The sequence below is a fragment of the Coprinopsis cinerea genome (assembly GCF_000182895.1).
Source record: "Coprinopsis cinerea okayama7#130 chromosome 6 map unlocalized cont3.6, whole genome shotgun sequence".
In the NCBI taxonomy this organism is placed as follows: domain Eukaryota; kingdom Fungi; phylum Basidiomycota; class Agaricomycetes; order Agaricales; family Psathyrellaceae; genus Coprinopsis; species Coprinopsis cinerea.
The window spans coordinates 2,501-26,053 of NW_003307539.1; the positions used below are offsets into that span (position 1 = coordinate 2,501).

The 23,553-nt window shown below is 51.8% G+C and overlaps 9 protein-coding genes across 9 annotated transcripts in view; 7 read left to right on the forward strand and 2 right to left on the reverse strand.

Annotated features, from left to right (window-relative positions):
- CC1G_15486 (hypothetical protein) overlaps nucleotides 1–2,087 on the reverse strand; it is a gene marked incomplete at both ends in the record, with an annotated part of 2,302 nt that extends 215 nt beyond the window's left edge. The window contains 5 exons of the mRNA XM_002910903.1: nucleotides 1–804; nucleotides 861–873; nucleotides 931–1,600; nucleotides 1,654–1,832; nucleotides 1,887–2,087. The exon at nucleotides 1–804 is cut by the window's left edge and continues 215 nt beyond it. Coding sequence (XP_002910949.1) covers nucleotides 1–804; nucleotides 861–873; nucleotides 931–1,600; nucleotides 1,654–1,832; nucleotides 1,887–2,087 — 1,867 coding nt within the window. The remainder of the gene's footprint in view (nucleotides 805–860; nucleotides 874–930; nucleotides 1,601–1,653; nucleotides 1,833–1,886) is intronic.
- Nucleotides 2,088–3,793: 1,706 nt separating this feature from the next.
- CC1G_12672 (hypothetical protein) lies at nucleotides 3,794–4,105 on the forward strand (the record flags this gene model as incomplete). The annotated part of the gene is made up of 2 exons (XM_001841380.1): nucleotides 3,794–3,866; nucleotides 3,918–4,105. 2 exons carry the CDS (start codon nucleotides 3,794–3,796, stop codon nucleotides 4,103–4,105), a joined length of 261 nt encoding a protein of 86 aa, XP_001841432.1.
- Nucleotides 4,106–4,528: 423 nt separating this feature from the next.
- On the forward strand, nucleotides 4,529–4,950 carry CC1G_12673 (hypothetical protein; the record flags this gene model as incomplete). Its single annotated transcript, XM_001841381.1, has 2 exons — nucleotides 4,529–4,592; nucleotides 4,649–4,950. The coding sequence occupies 2 exons, from the start codon at nucleotides 4,529–4,531 to the stop codon at nucleotides 4,948–4,950; spliced, it is 366 nt and encodes a 121-aa protein (XP_001841433.1).
- Nucleotides 4,951–5,016: 66 nt separating this feature from the next.
- CC1G_12674 (hypothetical protein) lies at nucleotides 5,017–5,718 on the reverse strand (the record flags this gene model as incomplete). Its single annotated transcript, XM_001841382.2, has 2 exons — nucleotides 5,017–5,297; nucleotides 5,346–5,718. The coding sequence occupies 2 exons, from the start codon at nucleotides 5,716–5,718 to the stop codon at nucleotides 5,017–5,019; spliced, it is 654 nt and encodes a 217-aa protein (XP_001841434.2).
- A 355-nt stretch (nucleotides 5,719–6,073) lies between these two features.
- CC1G_12675 (hypothetical protein) lies at nucleotides 6,074–9,264 on the forward strand (the record flags this gene model as incomplete). The annotated part of the gene is made up of 9 exons (XM_001841383.2): nucleotides 6,074–6,238; nucleotides 6,293–6,619; nucleotides 6,674–7,325; nucleotides 7,377–7,432; nucleotides 7,528–7,533; nucleotides 7,590–7,622; nucleotides 7,678–8,085; nucleotides 8,142–9,159; nucleotides 9,242–9,264. 9 exons carry the CDS (start codon nucleotides 6,074–6,076, stop codon nucleotides 9,262–9,264), a joined length of 2,688 nt encoding a protein of 895 aa, XP_001841435.2.
- A 604-nt stretch (nucleotides 9,265–9,868) lies between these two features.
- CC1G_12676 (hypothetical protein) lies at nucleotides 9,869–10,939 on the forward strand (the record flags this gene model as incomplete). The annotated part of the gene is made up of 3 exons (XM_001841384.1): nucleotides 9,869–9,881; nucleotides 10,078–10,124; nucleotides 10,178–10,939. 3 exons carry the CDS (start codon nucleotides 9,869–9,871, stop codon nucleotides 10,937–10,939), a joined length of 822 nt encoding a protein of 273 aa, XP_001841436.1.
- A 139-nt stretch (nucleotides 10,940–11,078) lies between these two features.
- On the forward strand, nucleotides 11,079–12,471 carry CC1G_12677 (hypothetical protein; the record flags this gene model as incomplete). The annotated part of the gene is made up of 4 exons (XM_001841385.2): nucleotides 11,079–11,307; nucleotides 11,356–11,570; nucleotides 11,622–11,798; nucleotides 11,860–12,471. The coding sequence occupies 4 exons, from the start codon at nucleotides 11,079–11,081 to the stop codon at nucleotides 12,469–12,471; spliced, it is 1,233 nt and encodes a 410-aa protein (XP_001841437.2).
- A 483-nt stretch (nucleotides 12,472–12,954) lies between these two features.
- Nucleotides 12,955–13,787, forward strand: CC1G_12678 (hypothetical protein; the record flags this gene model as incomplete). Its single annotated transcript, XM_001841386.2, has 3 exons — nucleotides 12,955–13,134; nucleotides 13,184–13,558; nucleotides 13,611–13,787. 3 exons carry the CDS (start codon nucleotides 12,955–12,957, stop codon nucleotides 13,785–13,787), a joined length of 732 nt encoding a protein of 243 aa, XP_001841438.2.
- A 6,553-nt stretch (nucleotides 13,788–20,340) lies between these two features.
- On the forward strand, nucleotides 20,341–21,656 carry CC1G_12682 (hypothetical protein). The gene has a single exon (XM_001841390.2). It carries the CDS (start codon nucleotides 20,509–20,511, stop codon nucleotides 21,325–21,327), a length of 819 nt encoding a protein of 272 aa, XP_001841442.2. The 5' UTR covers nucleotides 20,341–20,508; the 3' UTR covers nucleotides 21,328–21,656.
- The last annotated feature ends 1,897 nt before the right edge of the window (nucleotides 21,657–23,553 follow it).

The following is a 23,553-nucleotide window of genomic DNA, read 5'->3' on the forward strand; positions in this document are numbered from 1 at the left end:
GACGATCTTCGTCGAACCGAGGAGGAATGCTATCTCGGTACGGATGGTCAGGCCTTCGGGCTGTCTGGGATGGTTGTCGGACAGGACCACCAGGACGGGATTGAGCAGCAGCCCCTAGGCCAGGTGGAACACTGTTCATGGTGGAGTTAGCGGCCTCGGTGGAGCTGGATGAGGCGTTCAATCTTGTGTTGGAGTTGTCAGGGTGGTTGGGAGCTTGGGCTGACCGGAGACTGGCAACAAGAGTGGCAGCGATGTTATTATGATGTGACGTGGCAGTCTCGGGTGGAGCATCAGCGAGATAAGTATTGAAGAACTTGTTGGCCAGTCGTTTCTCCTTTCGAAGATTGAACTTTCGGCGCGGGACAGCAGGGGTGGGGGGTTGGGGTGGATGAACAGGCGGTATAGGAGCATACGTTGCCTTCAGGTTATGTAGCGCCCGAGTAAGAGTTGATAAGCTGGGTTCGGTGTCGGTATTATCAAGGCGGGAAGGGCGAGGAGGTAACCGTGAAAGATCGGGGGGTGACGCAGTGCCTGCTACTGCTACTGCTGCTGCCGTGGGGGCTGTCAATGCAGGAGAGGAAGATTTGGGAGGAACTGCCAAAGGCATAGGCACAGCAGGAGTTTCATTTGCGGACAGAGCTTGGGGCAGAGAAGGGGGCCGAGCAGCTGCGGGTCCTGCCGGAATGAAGTCGGGATTGCCTTGCCAAGTCTCCATGAATCGTTCGCATTGATAGACCTTGTAGCGACCGGGGACAATGTCAAGCAATAAGAACTCCCGAGAATTAATATCTAGTTTACATTCATCTGATCAGAGTGGTCAGTCAACGTTGCATTGTAAATAGCAGACCCAAACCACGTACCAGGTGTCCATTTCTCAAGACAAGGGACGTTGTCCAAGTTGGGTTCGCCTTCGGATCAGCAAGCCTTCACTAACGCTGCTCCAATCGCCGACACGTCTGCTTCCTGAATGCCGACGCCATTGGCCCACCAGTGCGAAGAGTTAGTGAAGGTAAACCCTGGGACTCCCGACCCTGTGGGGTAGTTGACCCATCGGCACTTGGCATCGATAACGAGTTTTCCAGCATCTCCCACTCTAAGTTGCCGATTGTTGGTATTGACACCTGGGGAAGGCGTGAGGGTGGTGTGATTAAGCAGAGGAGGTCCGACATACCCCATTTGCATGAGCAGTGAATCACGCACGATGGCGCGGTGATAGTCACGCCGCTTCTGACTCTCTCTCTGGTGCCAGGGGTTGTCGGGGAGCCATGGCGTCTTTATGAACTGGCGAGCCAGGTTCAGGTAGTCAACTGTAACTCCAGCACGTCGAACAACTGGAGCAGTCACACCATTGGAGGCTGCATCCGGGACTCTGCTACCACCAACAGCATTCGTGGGTTGCGACTTGGTGTCTTGTTGCTGTTGAGGGGCTTTGCTATCGTCGCTGGTGCTTGTCACTTGTGTAGCGGCTGGCGTGGCAGAGTGTTCGGTCTTGCTAGTGCTGGATGCTCCCCCCGGTTTATCAATAGCGGTTTCAAAAATCATTCCCAGCAAATCTTCCAAGCAGATGGCGCCGAGTTTTGCCCCCCCAATGTCAGCATTCCTGAAAAGCTCATGTTAAAAGCATATTCAAACCAAATACGGGCCAAGACGAACTTCAGAATTATGCCAAAGTTGTTTATCGCGGTGCGAATAGGGACCTTGTTCTCCTGGCAATAGTCCTCCAAGCCGGTGTGGCTTGTGTACGCGCTAGAGAGTGCCGCTGCGCTGGGATCCGAGCTCCATGTCAGGGCCAAAAAATGGGAGTCGCTGCGCATAGCAGCAAGTTCTGTGGCCTATGAAGCACCTTGTTAAGTAGAAGGAATCACGGCGCTTTCTTAGACACTCACTGTTTTAAGAAACTTATTTTCTAGGATGTGCATGAACCTGACGTTGCATTCACTCACGGAGAGCTCGTCAGGTTCGAGATTCAAACGACGAAGCTCCTGCTGGAGATATTGTCGAAAAGCGTCTTCGGTAGCAAAATTTGCCTTCTCCTTCAAATATTCATCACGGCACCATGCATTATACGTGGCATCTAGAAGTCTCATTAGATTATATTAGATACAGCAGTGCTGGAAGCCACTTAGCCTTTGGAGCTTCAGGGCGCGTTGCAGCAATCTTGGAAAACATCTGTGCAGTATTGAGATCGCGCTGAGCATGGAAGCCAAGGCCGCTATGAGCCAAGAGGCTTGAGACAGTCCTTCCGAGACTGTCCGCCGTCTGCCTCACCATCTCTGCACATCGACGAGCCACCTCGATCTCCTGCTGGGACCAGCGTCCAGTCTTGAGCCTCTGACGAACTTCGAGGACTGGGACTTGTCGGCAAACTTGGTCTTTGTCGTCAGTTGCAGCTGTTGGCTTCGGTGACTCTTCAGACGGTGCCGCCTTCACAACTATACATAGATATGTACATATCATACATGTTCCACCTTGATGTCCGGAATACCCATGCTCCATGTGTTGCCAGCCCTAGCTTGGCTGTTTTAAAGGTACATGAGCCATAACCCAGCTGGCCACGTTGGAAAGCAACGTCCTTCATGACCCAGCTGGCCATACCGCTCCCTGAAGTCCACTGTTCCCAGACAGAATGATCCCGGCTGCCCTGTCCCTGCTGGTTTCGTTACTTACATTCCCCTTTCCCCCATGTCCCAGCTGCCCCCTCAGAAATCCCGGTTCCCCGTGTCCCCGCTGGTTTCCCCGATTTCGCTTACCCCATGTCCCAGCTTCCCTTGCTTGCAGACGGCCCCTACTACTTACATTCCCCTTTCCCCCATGTCCCAGCTTCCCCCTCAGAAATCCCGGTTCCCCGTGTCCCCGCTGGTTTCCCCGATTTCGCTTACCCCATGTCCCAGCTTCCCTTGCTTGCAGACGGCCCCCACTACTTACATTCCCCTTTCCCCCATGTCCCAGCTTCCCCCTCAGAAATCCCGGTTCCCCGTGTCCCCGCTGGTTTCCCCGATTTTCGCTTACCCCATGTCCCAGCTTCCCTTGCTTGCAGACGGCCCCCACTACTTACATTCCCTTTTACCCCCTCTATACCGTGACTCTGCTGCTCCCGATCTGTGCTGAATCCTGATACACCACACCGGTTTCGCGCTGTCCGGGATAATTCCTTGGCGATGTTTGGCTCGAGTATATAAAGGTCAAGCAACAGAGAAGTGAACTCTATAATTCCCCAACACGCTTTAAACACAGGTGAGAGAAAAGAGTGCACACAGGATCCATCAGCGCTGACTTCTTTTAGATCTTTTTGTCAAGCATGTCGCCTGTTGACATCTCTTCCCTGGCACACCAAATGGAAGCCATACTTGGACTTCTTGAACGTGAGTTTTCAATGTGAATACATTCGTCATTGATACTAACCTATTACAAGCCACTCAAAAGCAGGTTAACCACTGCAAGCTCATGCTTCTTACCACTGATGTAGAGCACCATTCTCATCTGTCTCGGACAGATGAGGTGCGATCCTATATGTTGGAGGTCCGACGGGGGGTAGTTGATCACACCAACTGCACCGTCTCCCTCAGGTCCGCACAGATCGAGCTACTGGTGTCGACGTCAAACCTCCTTTCACATTACGTGCGGACTTGTCAACTTGGTTAACTCCCAGGGGATCGAATCGCCAGGTCTACCCCAACAAACCCCGAGTTTCCTTTTCCTTTTTAGTCACAGACAGTGTCCAAAAACTATAAATTATCGCGATTACAAATGACATACTATTTCCCCTTCCCATCCAACATATCTTCCAATCACGATGGCCACCAATAACAAAGACAAAATTCTCCTGGCCATCGATGAGCTAGCAGTTATGATTGCTCTGCTAAAAGGTATGCATTTGCTTCGACGTCCTCCCCTTGCCGCTCACCCAAGTTTTACAGATTACGACAAGCCAGAGCATCAGGAGAAGTCCAAAGAGTCTCCCGAGGCTCGCCTTAAACGGAAGAAAGACTTTGCCGAAGCGATACACGCGAAGGTTAAGGATCTAGTGGTGCTGGCTGATGCCGACAGCAAGGCAATCTACGACGATCTTTTGGCACAGGGCCTCGCACCAACCTGCTCGATTTGAAACTTGGTTAAATATATCCTCACTACAACGAATGTATTCAAAATCGAGTACTGTACCCAACTTATACTTTGCGCCCGCAAATGAACATTCTCGCCCCGCTTTCAGGAAATTGTCCGCAAGTCACTCCAACACGTCCGCTACAGTGATCCTACAACGGGTCCGCACGTGGCAACGTTGCACCCTTGAATGATCTGAGGATTTTGAGCGGCACTAGACACCCACAGCGGAAGTGCGGACCACAGGGTTTGCTGTTGAACTTCGCCCTTCCACGGAACGGTCCCAATTGTCGAACCCGATCCTGCGGACGCGGTGCCGAGCCCTCCCATCAACTAACAAATCACCAGATTCTCTGGCTCGTACACCCACTATCGAATTTCTGCTTCTCACTACAACCATCCCTCTATACTCGCACGGATCTCTCCAATGTCCCCCGATGAATTCGATTCTCTTTTAACTCGCCTTCTTGAGGTTGTATCACAGGCTAGAAGTGAGTCACTCCTTACCATCAAGGGGGTCTACCAGAATCTGAAATACTTTCATTAGAAAGCACGACCGATATCGAAGAGAATGTCACTCTGGTCGCGACCCTGGATTACAAAATTGCCCAGCTCTCCAAATTATCTGATCCCAGCAGCCTTCAGCACATCGCAGAGGGCTATCAGTTGAAGGAGACAGCCACCGACCATCTCAAATCTTTTCTTCAAGCTCGCAAGACCCAACTTGACTATCTGGAAACGGCGACCAAACTTGTGGCCAGTGATCTGAAGCTCGAGTGGACCGAACATCGTTTTGCTGAAGCAACTCTAGTGCGGACGCAGTTGGAACAGGTGTTACAGGCTCGGTAGAAGGGAAGGCCGGAGTGAGGTTTAGATTGCATGTAATAAACAATATATCTTCCTAAGCGCCACTCCTCACCCCATTGACCTTTCCCTGCGTTCATCCTCCTCCTCTCTGTTCCATATCGCCGCCTCGACCAGAGCAAGGTCTCGCATGAGCAGGTTCCGTAGTCGAATATAATTGTTTTCCCGCAGTTGTAGCTGAGCGTACATCCATTTTAAGGACCTCATGTGCCGCTCAAAATGCGTACTTGAGATGGCAGGTTCGTCGATGGCCCCAGATGCCCCATAGGAAGAGCCGGTCGAGACGTCATCGTCATCGTCCGAATCCAACTCAAAGGTCATCCCTGCAAAGCCTGATGTTGTTCGCAATCAGTAATCGAAGATGAAAGCTTGACACGCACTCCTCGGTTGGTCCGCTGGTTCTCCCGCTCGAGGTTCGCCATCTTGCGGTTGAGTTCCGCTGGGCAGGATATGCCCGACAATGCGGACCTCGGAGTCCGCATTGTCGTCCGCATTGTCGGCAGCCGCATCCCCCTGATTCTCCGCTGTTGCCCCGCCAATCTTCCCCTCCATATATCCCGCAGTCGTCCGTCCACCGGCGAGGTCCTTTGCCCGGTCAGCCCCTGTCCCCGCTCCCGGAATGGTACCCCTGTTGTCCATGGGCGCACCCTGCTCCTTCGGCACGCCGACTCTCGGATTGCCTGGAACTTCTTCCGTGCTACCACCGCCCCATTCGTCCTGACCATCTTTACCTGTCTCAATGACACCTTCCATCCCCGAGTCACTTCACAACGTTAGTCCAGTTTCACCAAAGGTTGTGTTCAAGCCCCTACATTTCTTGACGTGCGTCAGTAGTGGATCGTAGATCTTGAATTAAATCCCAAGTACCTGATTCATCGTCTGAGTCTGAGCTCATATGATACGAAAATGACTGTACTGAGGGGTGCAGCATAGTGGCGAATGGCTCAGGGATTGTCCAAAGATGAAATGACCAACCGGCAAATTATATCTCGTTGTGCCCGCAAATCACGGACTGATAAGCTCTGCTAAATCTGCCGAGAAAATCAATCACCTTACCGCGTTCGCCTGACCAGCCAAGTGCTCCTTTGCGGGTTGTTCGTGAATCACCATGACCGAGACCAAAAAACTTCAGAAATTCCCTGCCTTAACGCCCTCGGACCAGCGAGAATTGGAGAGGTCCATTACGCTGCTTAAGATAATGCTCAAGCATGCCAGTACCCTTCAGCCTGGGTCCAAAGACTTATCTGGAAAGCTGGCGTTGCTCGAGATGTCGGTGAGTCTCTTCCTAAAAGAATACGCGTCCCAGACTGATCTAGCTGTACTCCAGGGTAATGTATTTCAAGCTTACCTCAAGAAGAACGTTACCAAAAAGCAAATCGGCCCAGCAATATCTGCTTGGTTCAAGCACCTCAATCAGAACCAGCACATTCTTGGCGACCCAACGCTCATCAACGTCTTGTTTTTCGACGACCCCGTTTTTTCGTCCTATGAACCGACACAGGAGGAGCAGATCGCGTTCGACCGACACATTCTCGCGATCGATGCCCGAATACAAGATTCCAAGCTTCCGGGTGACCAGAACTCTACCACCACAAGCCAACCGCCAGAGTACAAGGCCCCTTCGTCCCTAACGAAACTCGTCAACGATGCAATGGTGAGTTGCTATTCTAGTTTCTGTGACCTGGAAAACCCATCCTCATTTTACCAGCTTATTTCCAACCGCGTCGATGGTCCGTCGGCTTCCAAACCCACTCCCAAGGTCCCGTCCGCCCCAGAGCCCAAGAAGACCGAAGTCAAAGCGAAACTCGCCAGACACCCCAAACTAGCACCCGTCCCCACAGTTCTAGTCCCTCCACGGTCCACCAACCCTCGCACCGTCAAGGCAACCCCTCGACCCTTCCGCAGCGATGCGAAGCAAACCACTGAGCGGGATGGCAGCCAGAACCTCGACACGGCCAAGATCGCAAACCTCGATCCCGCAGTCGCCCCGCCAGACTTCAGCGGACTTCGGCCGACAGCAGAACCAACTCCATCCGGCCAGGCAACGAAACCAGACAGTAGACGCCCTGGCTCGACAACAGCAAAGTTGGCCAAGCGGAAGCATGAGGATACACCTGCGGACATGACTCCAGCGGATGTCGCCTGCAGCACCTGCGCTCGGAAAGGCACCCAGTGTTTGGTTTACAAGCCCAACGTAGCATGCTGGCCCTGCAGCAAGAACCATCGCAGTGGCTGCGACTTTTCAAGGATGCAGAGGGTCGATGGCCAGTTCGTCGTCGTGAAGGAGGAACCCGTCGATGTCGATATCCCGCCGACGAAGAAGAAAAAGAGATCGAAGGCCAGGAAAGCCGAGTCGCAAGGTGATCTACTCCAGATTTCCCTTTCGCACTTTTACTGACACCGTGATCTAGAGTCAGAGACAAGCAAGGTTGAACCGCGTTCCGAATCAGCAACGCCGGACGTCAAGGTGGGAATGCTATCTCAGGTCAATGATGTGTTACGTACCACTCACGCGTTCTGAATCGTTCTCGCTACTGGCCACCTTACGCCTCTCCCATGTAGGCCCAGGTAAGTTTTCTCCCTGTCTGACCGCTTTCTCAACCGACATAGCGCGCAATATATAGGATGATCGCGCTGAGAGTTCCAAAACCAAGGCAGTAAGCTAGCTCCCCATTGTATCGCATGTGACTTCTTGCTGATCGTTTCTTCTAGACGACCAAAAACATCGGGCCTGCGAAGAAATCGCCTGAGGTCCTAGGCGATACCGACGAGGAGCGTTTAACGCCATTGCCCGGGCAATTCCACGGGTCCCTCCCTCAACCATCGCGCACCCCTCACAACAACCAAACCACACCCCCGCAGGTCTCGTCCTCGCAAGTCGCACCTCCAGCGCCTCCCAGCAATCGAGAGAGACCTACATCCCCGCAGGTCTCGTCGTCCCAACTCGCAGCGGCAGCGCCTCAGGCTGATCCAAAGAAACCCGCAAACCCGCAGGTGCCTCCCGCCGAGCAAAGGGAAACCGCAGCATTGGCGCGGTCAAACAACCCGAGCCCCCCTGGTGATACCCCCGCCGCTCCCGCTGATTTGCAACAATCAAGGGACCTGTCGCATGGCAAACCTGTAAGTGGTTGCCCCCAAAACGAGTTCAAAACAACAGAATCTCACCTATTGCGTAGATTCCAGTTGAGGGACCTCATCCAAGCGAGCTCATCGATCACTCCGTTCTCGAAACGCTCGGCAACTTCGACAACCGTTTGTTTGGCATGGAGGGGAAGGTGCGGGCGGTGCAGTCCGCTGTTAACGTCCTCGTCTCGGCGTCCAACGAAACCCCGCAACTACCATCACGCCTATCTAACCTGGAAACGCTGTTACAGGAGACTCGGGATGAACTGTCGGCCACCCGGAAGGAAGTCAGGGAGCAAGCTTCCCTGATTGCGGATTACAGGAATAATGTCACCCTCCTCAACGCGATCCTCGGCGCCAACACGTTCTGGCAACAGCTCAACCTCAATATGCTGTCGTCATCCCGGCCTTATGGACTGACACCTGACCCCCAGGACGTCCCAGCATCCTCTTCGCTGGGTCACCATGTTTCAGACCAAGGCTCCTCTTTCGGCCATTCCACTTCGATCGCCAACCCTCCTTCCTCCAACCAACAATCCGCCTTGTCGTACCGGCATGACACTTCCTCCGACTTGAATCCGCCATCCAACCCTAAAGCGCGCTTTGGGGAACAATCTATCCCTGTGGACATGAACACCCAACAACGGTCCACCTCTGCCCCTATCTCACAGTCGCTCGCAGGAAACGCGATGCCTCTCGAGGCGCCGCCAACCCCGCTAACGATCCCGGATGATTTTCCACCAGTGTCACCTGTCAAGTTCCAGGCCTTTCTGCAACAACTCTCCGTCTCCCTCCCCCCACCTTTCCCCACCCCCGCGAAGTCAGAGGTATCGACAGGTCCGCAACCTCAGTCCGCCTCCACGGCCAGGTCGGCGAACGCCCCTCAGTCCGGCTCGAACCACGGAGACAATAGCAAGCCAGAGGTCACCTCAACGGGTCCGCAGCCTCCATCTGCCTCCGCAGCCAGGCCGCAATGGACGACTTCCAACCCAGGGCAGAGCATCCCCGCAGCAACTCAATCCTGCGACGACGACGAACGACCTGACACCACTACTCCCCATTCTACTGGCGGTATGTCACACCATCCGGATAGAGCAGCAGGAGGAGGAGCAGTACAACCGACTGTTCACGAAGTGGGTGAGAGATGCTCCAGAGCCGAGGGATCGTCTCAGTTAGGGGTTGGAGAAAATATGGGTATGTTGAGATATATATATGGTAGCAGTCCTCTGACTTCTCAATTCGATGCTTCGTCTGTTTGCTCTAATATTTCAGATTTGCAGTGTTGAGTAACACATTACCTTGCACAACCTTGCACATCATTTCCACCCCGTCATTTCCGCCCTTCTCGTAATAATCTCCATTGTAATAGTATGAATAATAAAACGTTGTATATTTTTTCCCTTTCAATCCACTGCACATACAAATGAAAGACCCATGTAATCTACGCCCACTTTACTTACGAACCCGGGATTTGGACTTCTTGGTGGAATTCTGCGAACCTCTGGTGGCGACCTTCTGGGGTGCCCTCGATGTAGATTGGACTCCCGACTTCCGACTGGCTTGAGCGGTCGCCGATCGAGTGCCACGGCTTGGAGTATGAGATTGCGCAGGGCAGTCAGTAGCAGATTCCCGAAGGTACAGGCCAGAGTGACTGCATTTTCCCTCTGTGATACCGGGCTGCAGTGGCCAGCTTGGAAAATCAGGTACACGGTGACGCAGTCCAAGCTTGGGAGTCTACATCATTACTACATTTGTATATACAATATAGATTTCATCTTACATGACCAATATACGTGTGACCTTACATTACATTTGATTTCAAGCTTGGAACTTGCCCTTGCAGGGGTGAGTGCCCTAAAACCAAGCTTGGCTGCCCACAGTCCAAGCTCGAGTTTGTAGCAGTCTCTGCCACCCCGACAGGTCCTTCCTGTGTTCACTATCGTTGAATATCATCCACTACGATATGATTATTCTGAATTGGCGTCTCAGCGAAGACAAGTCATACACGCGAAGATTTTACTACGGAGGAGGATGAGGTATGTATATAACCTTAGACCCTGCGAGGTGAAGCAATAATTCTTGAGCAAAGGCTGCGCAGATTCTGTTTGTCCGGAAGGTTACACCGGCCATACAATGGCTTTGCACGCCATTGATACACGGTCGAGTCAAGCGTCCACCCAAGCTTGACTTCCCTTGCCATCCTCAACCCAAGCTTGACTACCCGCTTCACACTCGACCCAAGCTTGGGTTGGCGTTCGAACGCCCACCCAAGCTTGACTTCCCTTGCCATCCTCAACCCAAGCTTGACTACCCGCTTCACACTCGACCCAAGCTTGGGTTGGCGTTCGAACGTCCACCCAAGCTTGACTTCCCTTGCCATCCTCAACCCAAGCTTGACTACCCGCTTCACACTCGACCCAAGCTTGGGTTGGCGTTCGAACGCCCACCCAAGCTTGACTTCCCTTGCCATCCTCAACCCAAGCTTGACTACCCGCTTCACACTCGACCCAAGCTTGGGTCGATGTTCGAACATAGACCCAAGCTTGACTTCATTTGTCATCTTCAACCCAAGCTTGACTACCCGCTTCACACTCGACCCAAGCTTGGGTTGGCGTTCGAACGTCCACCCAAGCTTGACTTCCCTTGCCATCCTCAACCCAAGCTTGACTACCCGCTTCATACTCGACCCAAGCTTGGGTCTATGTTCAACATAGACCCAAGCTTGACTTCATTTGTCACCTTCAACCCAAGCTTGGGTCGTGGTTCAAATGTTGACCCAAGCTTGACTACCCGCTTCTTACTCGACCCAAGCTTGGGCCGGCGGTCGAACATTGACCCAAGCTTGGGTTGACTATGAAGCGTCAGCCCAGGCCTGGCCCTCCTGACTCGAGCTTGGAAATGGGTGGATTCCAAGATCGTTACCTGAAACCTTGTAGCCCGGATCAATACCGATCAAGAGGGTCTCTCTTGGCACTCTTTCTCGATCCATCATGCTCCCCTCAATGGAAGATGGAACCATCGACCTCAATGTTTTCCGTTCACGTTACGATTTACCTCCTGTCTATGAAGCGACCCTCGATTACGCCTTTTACGCCCTCCACGTCCTTCATCGGTTGTTCGAGCCACAGCACAAAATACCATGGATGGACATCCCCATCCGCGTGAAAAGTGAACTTCACCAACTCGCTTTCGTCGTATACCAGGCCATTCGTCGAAAAAGTAAGTTCCTTGCGCACAGTTGTTCGTTTCTCTTCTGACCGCTGCCAGTCCATCTCCAATGGTCGATCGAAGACTACGCGAAGGTTCTCCATGATGAAGATCTTACGGAAGGGGAGCAGATGGTACGCTTTCCTCCCGACTCTGGGACTTCCGATGGCACCTCCGATCGGCTGGACATCGAACACGAGCCCTGCGTTTTCGTAGATAAGAATGGCCGCATACTCTGGTGGTATCTCCCTGCCATCATACGTGAATCTCGATGGGTGAGTTCGTTTTGTCAACGACTGACTATTCTGAGCCTTACGATCTGTTAGATGGAATTTTGCAATACCGTCGTGTCCGCGTCCGCATTGACCCACCCACCATTCGGTCGACCACCGGCAATGCCCAGATCCCAATACCAGACTCTGTTTAGGGAAGGGTCCCAATTTGCTCGCGGTGCTGCCCGTTTCTCCCCCGCCCACTTCGAGGCAAGCTCGTCTGTTTCTCCTGTAAGCCTCCCACTCGGCTGTGTCTCAATATCAATCTTTTTAATGACGTGCTTTACTTCAGGATATCCCATATCCTTCCTTACCCTTTCGTGTCGATGAGCGATTCCAGGGCTTTGCAATCCTGGATGCGATTGGCTCGGAGACCATGGCTATCATTGGAGCGGTCCTAGCTCTAACCCAGCCTGTTTTGTTCCACGTCTCTCTCGAAATGTTGGAGAGAATGGCGGACGGGGTTGTAACCGTCGGCCAACCGTGGGTTTTCCACGAGGTCTTGAGGAAATGGACGTCACCCTTTCAAACCTTTACCATCTACAACAACTTCAGCCGGCCTCCTCATCGCTTTTCAGACACTCACCCTATGGCATCCGACATCCTCCTTTCTGCCGGGGCAGGAGAGTGTCACAGATTTACATGCCCCACCCTTGGTCGTGAATTCCATTTCGATCCTGGGACCATTTGTGCCGGTCTTACCCATCTCGTCTGTCACGGCTGGGCTGCAGCGGGCAATTCTGACCACCTCGTTTGCCAGTTCAGCGTTTGCGAGGATTTGATCCAGTATGTATCGCCCCATCGCCCCATATTTCCATTCACCGAAGATGAGCTCGGGGGCTACTTCCACTATCTTTTCGAGCCCCCTTTGGATGCTGGAAGCGATCTGCACCTCGCCGCTTAGTCTTGTCCTTCACTCTTTTTTTTTTTTTTGGTTTTAATTACCGCGATCCAATGATATCCCCTTCACCATCTATTGAATGCCGCGATGATTGCATTTTGTCGTTACATAGTACCCTATCGGTGAGAACCTTTGGTTGGCAACGTAACCTCAAGCTTGGCTTGGCTGAAATCAGGTGAGTTCCAAGCTTGACTCTCATAATTCCTAAGAACTCAAGCTTGGATCTGGTTAGAGGTGAGTTCCAAGCTTGACTCTCATATTTCCTAAAGACTCAAGCTTGGATTTGGGAAGCGTCGAAGAGTCAGGCTTGGTTTGGGTGAACACAGGTGTGTTCCAGCTTGACTCCCGTAATTCGTGGGATGTCAAGCTTGGATATTTACATTCGAACCCTAGTATGGTGCAATGCAAGTGCCAGCCCGGCCCTCAAGTTGTTCACTTGTCGTTCATCCCTTCCTAGTTTCAGTCTCTCCCTCCCTCTCTGTCACGATGCTGCTGGATACCACGCCCCTCGTCCAAAATTTGACCCCCGTCGAGGCTCAAGACCTGCTCAACTACGCCTCAGGGCGTCTTCGTTCCCTTGCCATTGCCATCACAAATGACTATGGCCTCATCTCCCGCTCCCCGACTCTGAAGGAGAGGTGCTGGAGTCAGTTCAAACAGGACCTGGTACGTGCTTTGACGAATGCAGTTCCACCTGTTGCTCACAGGCAGACAGAATACCACCCTGATCCTGTATGGATCAATGTCCCTGCTGCATCCTGGCAAGATATGGGCCCCCGTTTTTCTAGACCATGTCCACCGCCTCCTTATCAATGGTGGTATCAACGACTTCAACGCCATCGCTGAGGGTGCACTCAACCGTCCTATGCACGGTTTTGATGTGTTTCCTCCCGACGCCTCTAACTGGTGGACGCTACCTCCAGGAAGTGTCGAGTCCGACTGTACACCGCTCAACCTTTCCGCCTACGACATTGTAGAAGCCTGGAAGAAGCAGGAAAAGCGCACCACCTGGTACAATTCGATTCCCCCCATGCTTCCTAGTGGCTTCCAAGAGTGGCGCTTGAAGCCGCTTCACGATACTTTCAAAACGGTATCCGCCAGGGTGAAGACGCTTGAGAAAGGAGCTGAAGGAGATGCACGAGGCGCTGGACGTCTTCGAGATTACCTGTGCCAAGTTTGATGGTCTTCTCGAGATGAGTCTTGACGGGAAGCCAGTGGTCGAATCCCCCGACCTGGTCTACTGGATCCAGTTCTCCAGCCCCAAGTGCATCTTCGTGGTTGTGGGGCCAGGCCGACAAACCCACTTCTACGGAGGCTGATGGCGTTGAAGAGCTATCGAGGGACTTGGCCAAGCTCGGCACCTAGGTTTTCCCTTGTTTTCGTTTTCGTTTTTCGGTTTTCTCTATGTTTTTTACTTTTGTATGTGCATTATTCGTTGGTCCAATTTATTGTGTTAATCCCATCACTACTCTACTTTTGGGTAAAACTGGTCACCGCTTTCTTGGTGTCTTCGAACGCTTTCTTCGCGTGCACCGCCATTAACCTCCACATCTCCCCCTGTCGTTTCGCATACGCGTAATGGCCTGGTGAGTCACTCCGTAGCGCTGCCCATCCCTTACACTGCTCCTCCTTGTACGAGTAAAAGTTCACCACCCATTCCATCTCGGAGGACAGGAGGGTGTACTCCTCCTTCCAGCGTTCAGCCCTCGACTTCGCACGTAGCCAGTTAACCCTGTATACTGCTATGCATAAGGATAGTTGGCCTTAAAGGAAATACGAACGACTTACTCTCCTCAAGGTAAGCTGACTTGTTCGAGTCAGCTTCTACACTCATATTCCAAATCCACGGCAAGGCCTTGTTGCGTTCCCCTCTAGCATTCGGCTTGTAAATTGCGGTGACGGCCCTGGTGTCCTGTCTGAGGATAGGTCGATACCGAAGGCGCGTATTCTCGTCAGCCCCGAGACGACGCATCGCCCAGCGAGCTTGGTTGTAGACCTTGAGCTGGTGTCTCAAGTCCTTGTCCACCGCTTTCACGGCTGCATACCCACGGGTTTTCTGCTTCTTCCCTTCTGCTAGGCGGATGTTCGATCGGTATAAAAAAGACTTGTGTGCGATGTGAGTTCGGATATCTTCCAAAGCATCCTCGGCTTGAGCGATTCGTAGTTCCACCTCCTTCTTCCCAGCCCTTTCAATCGAAGAGGGAATACCAGTGGGATCGTCGTCAGAAAATGAGGAAGGCAGGGGAATCTTGACTTCCTCTATCTCATTGTGCGATAAAGAGAAAGGTGTTACGAACTCCCCTATTTCTTCCCTTGTTTCCCTCTACGCACTCTACCTTTCCGAACCTTCCGGACTTCCGTTCTCTCCGTAGTTCCGTTACCTTCGCTTCTTCGATTCTCCCGCATCTCCGAACCTTTCGTACTTCCGTTTCTCTCGTATTCCGTACTCATCGATACTCCTTACTTGTCGCTTTCACACCTTCTTTCGCTCTCTTCCAAACCTCTTGATAGCTCGCCAACTCTACTATAAATACTGTCTCTCTGTAGTAGATATTCCTCAGCCTGTTATCGAGAACCTTTCCCTCAGAACTTCTATCGCTCTCAGCTCGATCCTCTCTGTCTGCGATAGCGACAGGCCTCTTGAACTTGATTCCAGAACCAGAACTTCGATCCAGAACTCCAGAACTCCAAAACTCCAGAACGACTGTTGGCAACGATAAGTCCTCGTTGCCCGAAGTCGTAACAGAATAACAGGCTCCTCCATCGCCGCCTTCCTCGAAAGCGCGGCCCCCTCTCTTCAACCACGGATTCAGACGACGATCTCCGAACTCCTTCGACCCCTCCCTACGGCTGCTACAACCAGCCACACGCATTCTACTCCGACAAGAAGTTCGACGTCCACCTAAACCCAGTCGGCAAGTGGATCCATTGCACCCGACAACCCTGCCCACATCGTCTATCCAAACAACCCGAAGAGTTCCCCAGTTGGGGAGTCCCCTGTGACACCGTGGAACAGACCGAATTCGATCCCGACCTCGTAGAAGAATCCCTCCAGAAAGCTCTCGAATCTCGAACCGAACGAAGAAACAAACAGAAAGAAGAAAGAAGACTTCAAAAGAAACATCAGAAAGCTACGAAATCACCAAGGTCGAGGGGCCCTACTGAAATCGAACGAACCCTATCGGACCAACTGAAGAACCTGAACATCGACCAACCGATTCCATCGAAGAACCAAGAAGACCCTGAAACCGACTCGGATACCGATATGGCCGGAAACAATAACAATAACACCACCAAGAACGACTCAAAGAGCGACAATGGCAAAGTTATCCCCAAGAGGTTCAACGGAAATCGCTACCACTACCAGGCATTCCGCGATGCCGTCGATCTCTTCTTCATCACAGACGACAAACACGATACCGATCAGAAAAAGATCGCCTTCGTCCTCGCCCTACTCGACGAAGGAGAAGCTCGCATTTGGCGAACCAACTACCTCAGACAATGCCGCAAGAACGGAAAGCTTGATCTCGGAAATTTCGATGAACTGCTCAAGAAACTCGATGATACTTTCAAACAACCTGAAGAAGAAGACGAAGCCCTCTTTGCTCTTAACAACATGAAGCAACGACCCAATGAACGCGCTGAACAAACGATCACTCGATTCAGAGAACAAGCCTCCCTCGCTGGTCTTGATCTCACCAAGAACGATCGCATCGCCATCGACTACCTCAAAGACGTCTTAGACCCTGGTCTCGTCGACAAAGTCTCCCTCGACGTTAGAGAACCCGACACATTCGAAGAATGGGTTAAACTCGCCATCAAATATGACCGGGTCTATCGACGCAACAAACTTCTCAAGTCCCTCGGCAAACGAGGAAATACCCCCAACTTCCGCAAGACCCTTAGCGCCTTCGCCAGATCCACCAGAAACAACTCCGAACGTGATCCTGATGCCATGGATATTGATGCCATTTCCACCGATGAACGAACTCGAATGATGAAGACCGGCAGCTGTTTCTACTGCCGTGAACAAGGTCACATCGCCAAGGAATGCCCCAAGAAACGCAAAGATCGAAACTCATCCACCTCGAACGACACCAAAAAGAAGACCCCTCGAGAAGCCGCCAAATACATCCGAAGACTCCTTGCTCAATACTCCCCAGAAGAAGAAGCCGAAATCCTCGAAGCTGCTGGAGACGCCCTCGATGAAGACGAAGACGATGACCAAGAGGATTTTTGAATCGGGGAGCGGTTCAGTCAACGTACGCCTCCCCTCAGCTTGATATCTACTCTGTACTAGTCACCGAGATCAATGACCACACTATGCGCGCCCCTATTACTCTCATTGGTGAAAAGACAGGAAAAACCGTTGACACTAAAGTTCTTATTGATAGCGCAGCAGGAGGAACCTTTATCAGCACAAGATTTGCAAAACGACGAAACATTCCCCTTCGACCATTACCTCGACCACTCAAAGTCAACAATGTTGACGGAACTCCAAACAAGGAGGGAGCAATCACTCATTTTGTCGACTCATTCGGCTCGATTACACGGCCGAACGTTCCGGATCCGATGGTATGCAACAGAGATCGCCCACCAGGATCTAATCCTGGGCCTCCCATGGCTCCGTCGTGCAAACCCTATCATCGACTGGAAGAAAGGAACACTCGATTGGCAAGACAAGATCGACCCCGGTAAAATCGAAAATCACCTCCCTCGAACAAACCTCTCCACTCCAAACACAACCACCGTCGCCGTAATGTGCCTTCTCGAAGACGAAACCGACGAAGAGGGCGAAACTCCTGTCGTTTGGATCAACGCTAAAACCACTACAGCTCAACTCCTGGCCGCACAAGAACAAGAAAAGAAAGAAAAGAAGACTATCGACGATATCCTTCCAGAACCATACAAGAAGTATCGACACCTATTCGAAGATCGCCCAGAAACAGCCCTTCCTCCTCACAGGAAGTGGGATCACAAAATCGACCTCAAATCCGGATTCGTTCCCAAAGTATTCAAGACTTACCAACTCACCCCAGCCGAAGATCAAGAACTACAGAAGTTCCTTGAAGAAAACCTCCGACTCGGACGGATCCGCCCATCACAATCTCCGATGGGATCACCTCTTTTCTTCGTCGCCAAGAAGAACGGAAAACTACGCCCCTGCCAAGACTACCGCTATCTCAACGATTGGACCATCCCTAACGCCTATCCACTACCTCGAACTGACGAACTCATGGATCGACTCCAAGGCTCTCGGTACTTTACCAAACTGGACATCAAATGGGGGTACCACAATATTCGAATCCGAGAGGGAGATGAGTGGAAAGCCGCCTTCAAGACGAATCGAGGACTCTACGAACCGACCGTCATGCTCTTCGGAAAACGCAACTCACCAGCAACCTTCCAGAACATGATGAACGACATCCTCGACGAAGACGACGGAAACCCCAAACCTCTCAAGACAGAAGGATATATGGACGACCTCATGCCCCACGGAAGAACCAGAGAAGAATGTCGAGAAAACACATTAAGAACCCTCGCCAAACTCGACAAATACGACCTCCCCCTCAACCTCGAAAAATGCATATTTGAAGCCACCGAAGTCGAATACCTGGGTTTGATTCTGTCCGACATAATGAACTCAGTATGGATCCCACGAAGGTGGAAGGCCTAGCCAACTGGCCAACACCTAAAAACGTCAAACAAGTCCGACAGTTCCTTGGCTTCGGGAACTTCTATCGACGATTCATCCGAGACTACTCCAAGATCGCTAAACCACTCAACGACCTCACACGAAAGAACAACAAGTTCGAATGGACAAGTGCTACCGAAGAAGCCTTCCAAGAACTCAAGAAGCGATTCACATCTTACCCCGTTCTCCGCATGCCCGACTTCACCAAACCTTTCCAAGTTGAAGCCGACGCCTCGAAATACGCTTCTGGTGCCGTCCTCACGCAAATGGATGACGACGGAATCCGACACCCGGTCTGTTTCATGTCCAAAACCCTTCAACGACGCCGAACGAAACTACACCATCTTTGATCGCGAATTACTGGGCCATCATTCGAGCCCTTACCGAATGGAGACACTACCTCCAAGGGTCCCCCTTCCCACTAACCATCTTCTCCGATCACAAAAACCTTATCTATTGGCAAGATCCGCGGAAGATTACCCCCCGACAAGCTCGCTGGCGCGTATTCCTCGAAGAATTCTCTCCTTACGAAATACGGAACACCCCTGGAAAACAAATGATCCAATCTGACAACCTCTCTCGACGACCCGACCTCTGCCAAGAAGATGAAGAACCCGAACTCGTCACCATGTTACCTAAAGAAGTCTTCGTCAACCTCATCAACCTCATCGACCTCGACATCCAGGAAAGAATCCTATCCTCCGATCAAAACGACGACAGTGCAAATCAAGCTTTACAAACCCTCCTTGAAGAAGCCCCCTCGGACCTCCGACAAGATCTCTCCGATTGGACTTTGGAGACGAAAGATGGCCGACGAATGCTCTTCTATCAAGGGAAAGCTTACGTTCCCAACGACTCCGACCTTCGACGAGAAATCGTCAGAAAACACCATGATTCCCCCACTATTGGACACCCTGGCGAACTCGGCACTTTCAACGCAGTCAAAGAACACTACTGGTGGCCCGGAATGCGACGATTCATCAAATCTTATGTCGAAGGATGCACCGAATGCCAACAGTACAAGATCAATCGTCATCCTACTAAACCCACCTTGGAACCTATCGCCGCCCCAACTTCTTCCCGACCATTCTCCCAAATATCGATGGACTTTATCACCGATCTCCCACCATCAAAAGGATATGACTCCATCCTGGTCGTGGTGGACCACGGCCTTACGAAGGGGGTAGTCCTTGAACCTTGCCACAAGACTATTACCGCCGAAGAAACCGCCCAACTTTTCCTTAATCGAGTCTTTTCCCGATTCGGATTACCAGACAAATTCATCTCTGATCGCGGACCCCAATTCGCAGCTCGAGTCTTCCGCGACCTCTGCAAGCTTCTCAAGATCGACTCAGCCCTCTCCACCGCCTTTCACCCGCAAACTGACGGAGGAACCGAACGAGTCAACCAAGAAATCGAAGCATACCTATCCATTTACTGCACCATGAACCCCGAAACTTGGGCCGATCACCTCCCAATCCTCGAATTCACCCACAATTCTCGACCCCACGCTGACCGAGCCTTATCACCATTCGAACTTATCATGGGAATCAAACCACAAGCTCTTCCCGAAGCGTTCGATAGAACAGACTATCCTTCGAACGAAGAGCGCATTACATCCCTCGACAAATCTCGAACAGAAGCCCTTGCCGCTCATGAACTCGCCCGGTCTCGTATGATTGAACGATCCCGACGACAATGGAAACCGTTCAGAAAGGGACAAAAGGTCTGGCTCGAAGCGAAAAACCTCAAACTCCCTTACCAATCAAAGAAGATCGCTCCCAAACGACTGGGCCCGTTCGAAATCACCGATGAAGTCGGCTCCCGAGCGTATCGCCTTGCCCTACCAACCCAATGGCGCATCCACAACGTTTTCCATGCCAGTCTTCTCTCACCCTTCAAAGAAACCGATGAACACGGAACTGCCTTCTCCGAACCCCCACCGGACATTATCAATGACGAAGAAGAATGGGAAGTAGAAGCGATCATCGCGCATCGCCGACGAGGACGGGGTTACCAATATCTCACCCACTTCAAAGGCTACCCATCAAGCGAAGATTGCTGGTTACCAGAGCGAAACTTCGAAAACGCACAGGAAATACTCAACGCCTACAAACAACGACATGACCTATAAAACCTTTACCCAGACTCCCCATCCGACAGCATGTACAACCACACCAACTACTACAAACGCTTCCAAGTCTACATCGGCCGACCAGAAACTGTCCAAGAAGCTTCCGACCGCTACGATAAAGAACTCAAACACTCCCGCGAACACTACTACTTCTGTCGCGCGTCCTTCTGCATCTATCACTTTCGCTATTAATCCCCTCTTCATCCCTTCCATGACGGAACGTCCCTCTAACAATTCGCTCCTCCCTCCATCTATCCGCAAATACCTTGAAGAATCAGAAGAACAAATCCAAGCTATCAAGACCGTCAACGATATCAAGGAAGTTGTCGGTGCTGACGCCGCCCTCCTCCTTGTTGGAGAACGTACCCCTGCCATCTGTCGCCTATACGCCACCCTTGTCCAGGAACACGAACGCATCATCAAAGAGAAGTTTCACCTTATCGGACATTACCAAGCCCTCGACGCATCAGTCACCAAATTCTTCGAAGCCACCCAGAAGGTCCTAGACGGACTCAACGCTCAAGACCAGATCCTCGAACAATCTCGCCAACGGGTCGAAGCAGAGCTCCTTCGTGACCTCGACGAACTCAAGAATGCCATTGGACAAGCCCAACTCATTTCTGCTTTCGATCGTCGACGAGTCCATCTCGCTTCCCCCGTACCTTCTTCCTCTGGCAATCACGGATCAGTTTCCACCATGGCTCCCGGACCGGTCGCCAGAAGCAACGTTCCTTCTGAGCCCGACGGCTTGGTTCGACCTTTGTCGAAGAAAGAACTACGCAAGAGGGATGGTCATAGGTGCAACGAATGTGGCGAAACCGGACACTGGCAATGCGACCATTACTCCTACAGATGCACCCTATGCGGCAAGAACGCTCCCCGGACACAACTCTGGTTCCCGGTGGGTGTCCCGAATTACCGACCAACGCCCCGCAACACTTCACCCGATCAGTATGACGCACTCTTGGACGACGGAGACTATGACGACTACTTATGGGGAGACGAAGGAGAACACAATCTGAACACCTGATGCGGAGCATCAGGCATACGAAGGGGGTACTGTTACGAACTCCCCTATTTCTTCCCTTGTTTCCCTCTACGCACTCTACCTTTCCGAACCTTCCGGACTTCCGTTCTCTCCGTAGTTCCGTTACCTTCGCTTCTTCGATTCTCCCGCATCTCCGAACCTTTCGTACTTCCGTTTCTCTCGTATTCCGTACTCATCGATACTCCTTACTTGTCGCTTTCACACCTTCTTTCGCTCTCTTCCAAACCTCTTGATAGCTCGCCAACTCTACTATAAATACTGTCTCTCTGTAGTAGATATTCCTCAGCCTGTTATCGAGAACCTTTCCCTCAGAACTTCTATCGCTCTCAGCTCGATCCTCCACAATATTACATAGACTGTGTATCATGTGTGATGTACCAGAGTGAATTCAAAATACCCTATTCCGATGCTCTAGCGGGACCAGCTGGATTTAATAAAAACATTGTATCCATGTCGCAGCTGCCTACCACACAATGTACTGTTTTGATGTCCCAGCCGGGCTGCCCACGGCGATGTGGAATACCCAGAAGTTGTTTGCTGCCCAAGCTCTCCGCCCAGCTGGAACATTGGGTTAATCCACTGGTGCCAACATTGAACTCGCAGGAATAGGTTTGTTGTTCGAATTCCCTGGAGTTCGTTGCTGCCCACGCTCGCCCCCCAGCTGGAACATCGAGTTAATCCGCAGGTGCCAACGTTAAACTCCCAGGAATACGTTTGTTGTTCAAGCTCAAAGCCCAACTGGAACATTGCATTTGCGCTGGTAGATCACGCGTATGACCAATGTCCCAGCTGGGTAGTCCTAGAAATTTGGACTACACAGCTGGGACATTTGACATGGGTTAATAAATGCACTATATCCATGTCCCAGCTGGGTAGTCCTAGAAATTTGGACTACACAGCTGGGACATTTGACATGGGTTAATAAATGCACTATATCCATGTCCCAGCTGGGTAGTCCTAGAAATTTGGACTACACAGCTGGGACATTTGACATGGGTTAATAAATGCACTATATCCATGTCCCAGCTGCCTACCACCCAATATGTACAGTTTTGATGTCCCAGCGGGATAGCCCATGCCAACGGGACCCCCTAGGATTTGTAGCTTGTGAAGCTCAAGACCCGTAACCTTGAAACTTGAAATCTAGAGGCGACGCGAAGCATGTAATGGCTGTAAATGCTAAGATTCAAGCAGCAGGTCGGCAATGACGACTTCGGCTGAGCATCCTCAGCAAGGGACAGTGAGTGTTGCAGTAATACAGGGTAGGGGGAAATGGGACAGCCCCAGCTGGGACATTATGCAACCTTGGGTAAGTTCCGGGGCATTCAGCATCTCATAATCGAGCGTAGAGTCTGACAGAGAGGGATTGATTAGATACGGTGTCCCAGGTTGGGAGATCACACACATGTCGCATGTCCCAGCTGGGGAGCCTCAAAAATTGAACAAACCCAGCTGGAACATGCGACTTGTGCGTGACATCCCAAGGTCGCATGTTCCAGCTGGGGAGCCTCAATAAGTGAACTAGCCCAATAAGTTCATCCTAATTTCAACATCAAACTCTCCCTTTTCTTCGACATCGTCATAGGCGAAACAGCACTGCATATTCTTCGACTTGACAATTTCGCGTCGTCGCCGCCCGCAGTAAATCACCGCATGGACCCAGCAGACAGGGCGCTCCCGCTACGACGAATCCTCCTTCGACGCTGGAACATTCGACCTGTGCGTGATCTCCCAAGGTCGCATGTTCCAGCTGGGGAGCCTCAAAAATTGAACGAGCCCAGCTGGAACATTCAACCTGTGCGCGATCTCCCAAGGTCGCATGTCCCAGCTGGGGAGCCTCAAAAATTGAACAAGCCCAGCTGGAACATGCGACTTGTGCGTGACATCCCAAGGTCGCATGTTCCAGCTGGGGAGCCTCAAAAATTGAACAAGCCCAGCTGGAACATGCGACTTGTGCGTGACATCCCAAGGTCGCATGTTCCAGCTGGGGAGCCTCAAAAATTGAACTAGCCCAGCTGACGAAACGGCACTCCATATTCTTCGACCCCACAATTTCGCATCGTCGCCACGCGCAGCAAATCACCGCAGGGACGCAGCAGATAGGGCGCTCCCACGATGATGAATCTTCCTTCGACGCTGGAACATTCGACCTGCGCGTGATCTCCCAAGGTCGCATGTTCCAGCTGGGGAGCCTCAAAATTTGAAAGC

Coding starts and splice junctions, on each gene's coding strand:
- CC1G_12682 (XM_001841390.2), top strand. CDS start 20,509: ATGACGGAACGTCCCTCTAACAATTCGCTCCTCCCTCCATCTATCCGC.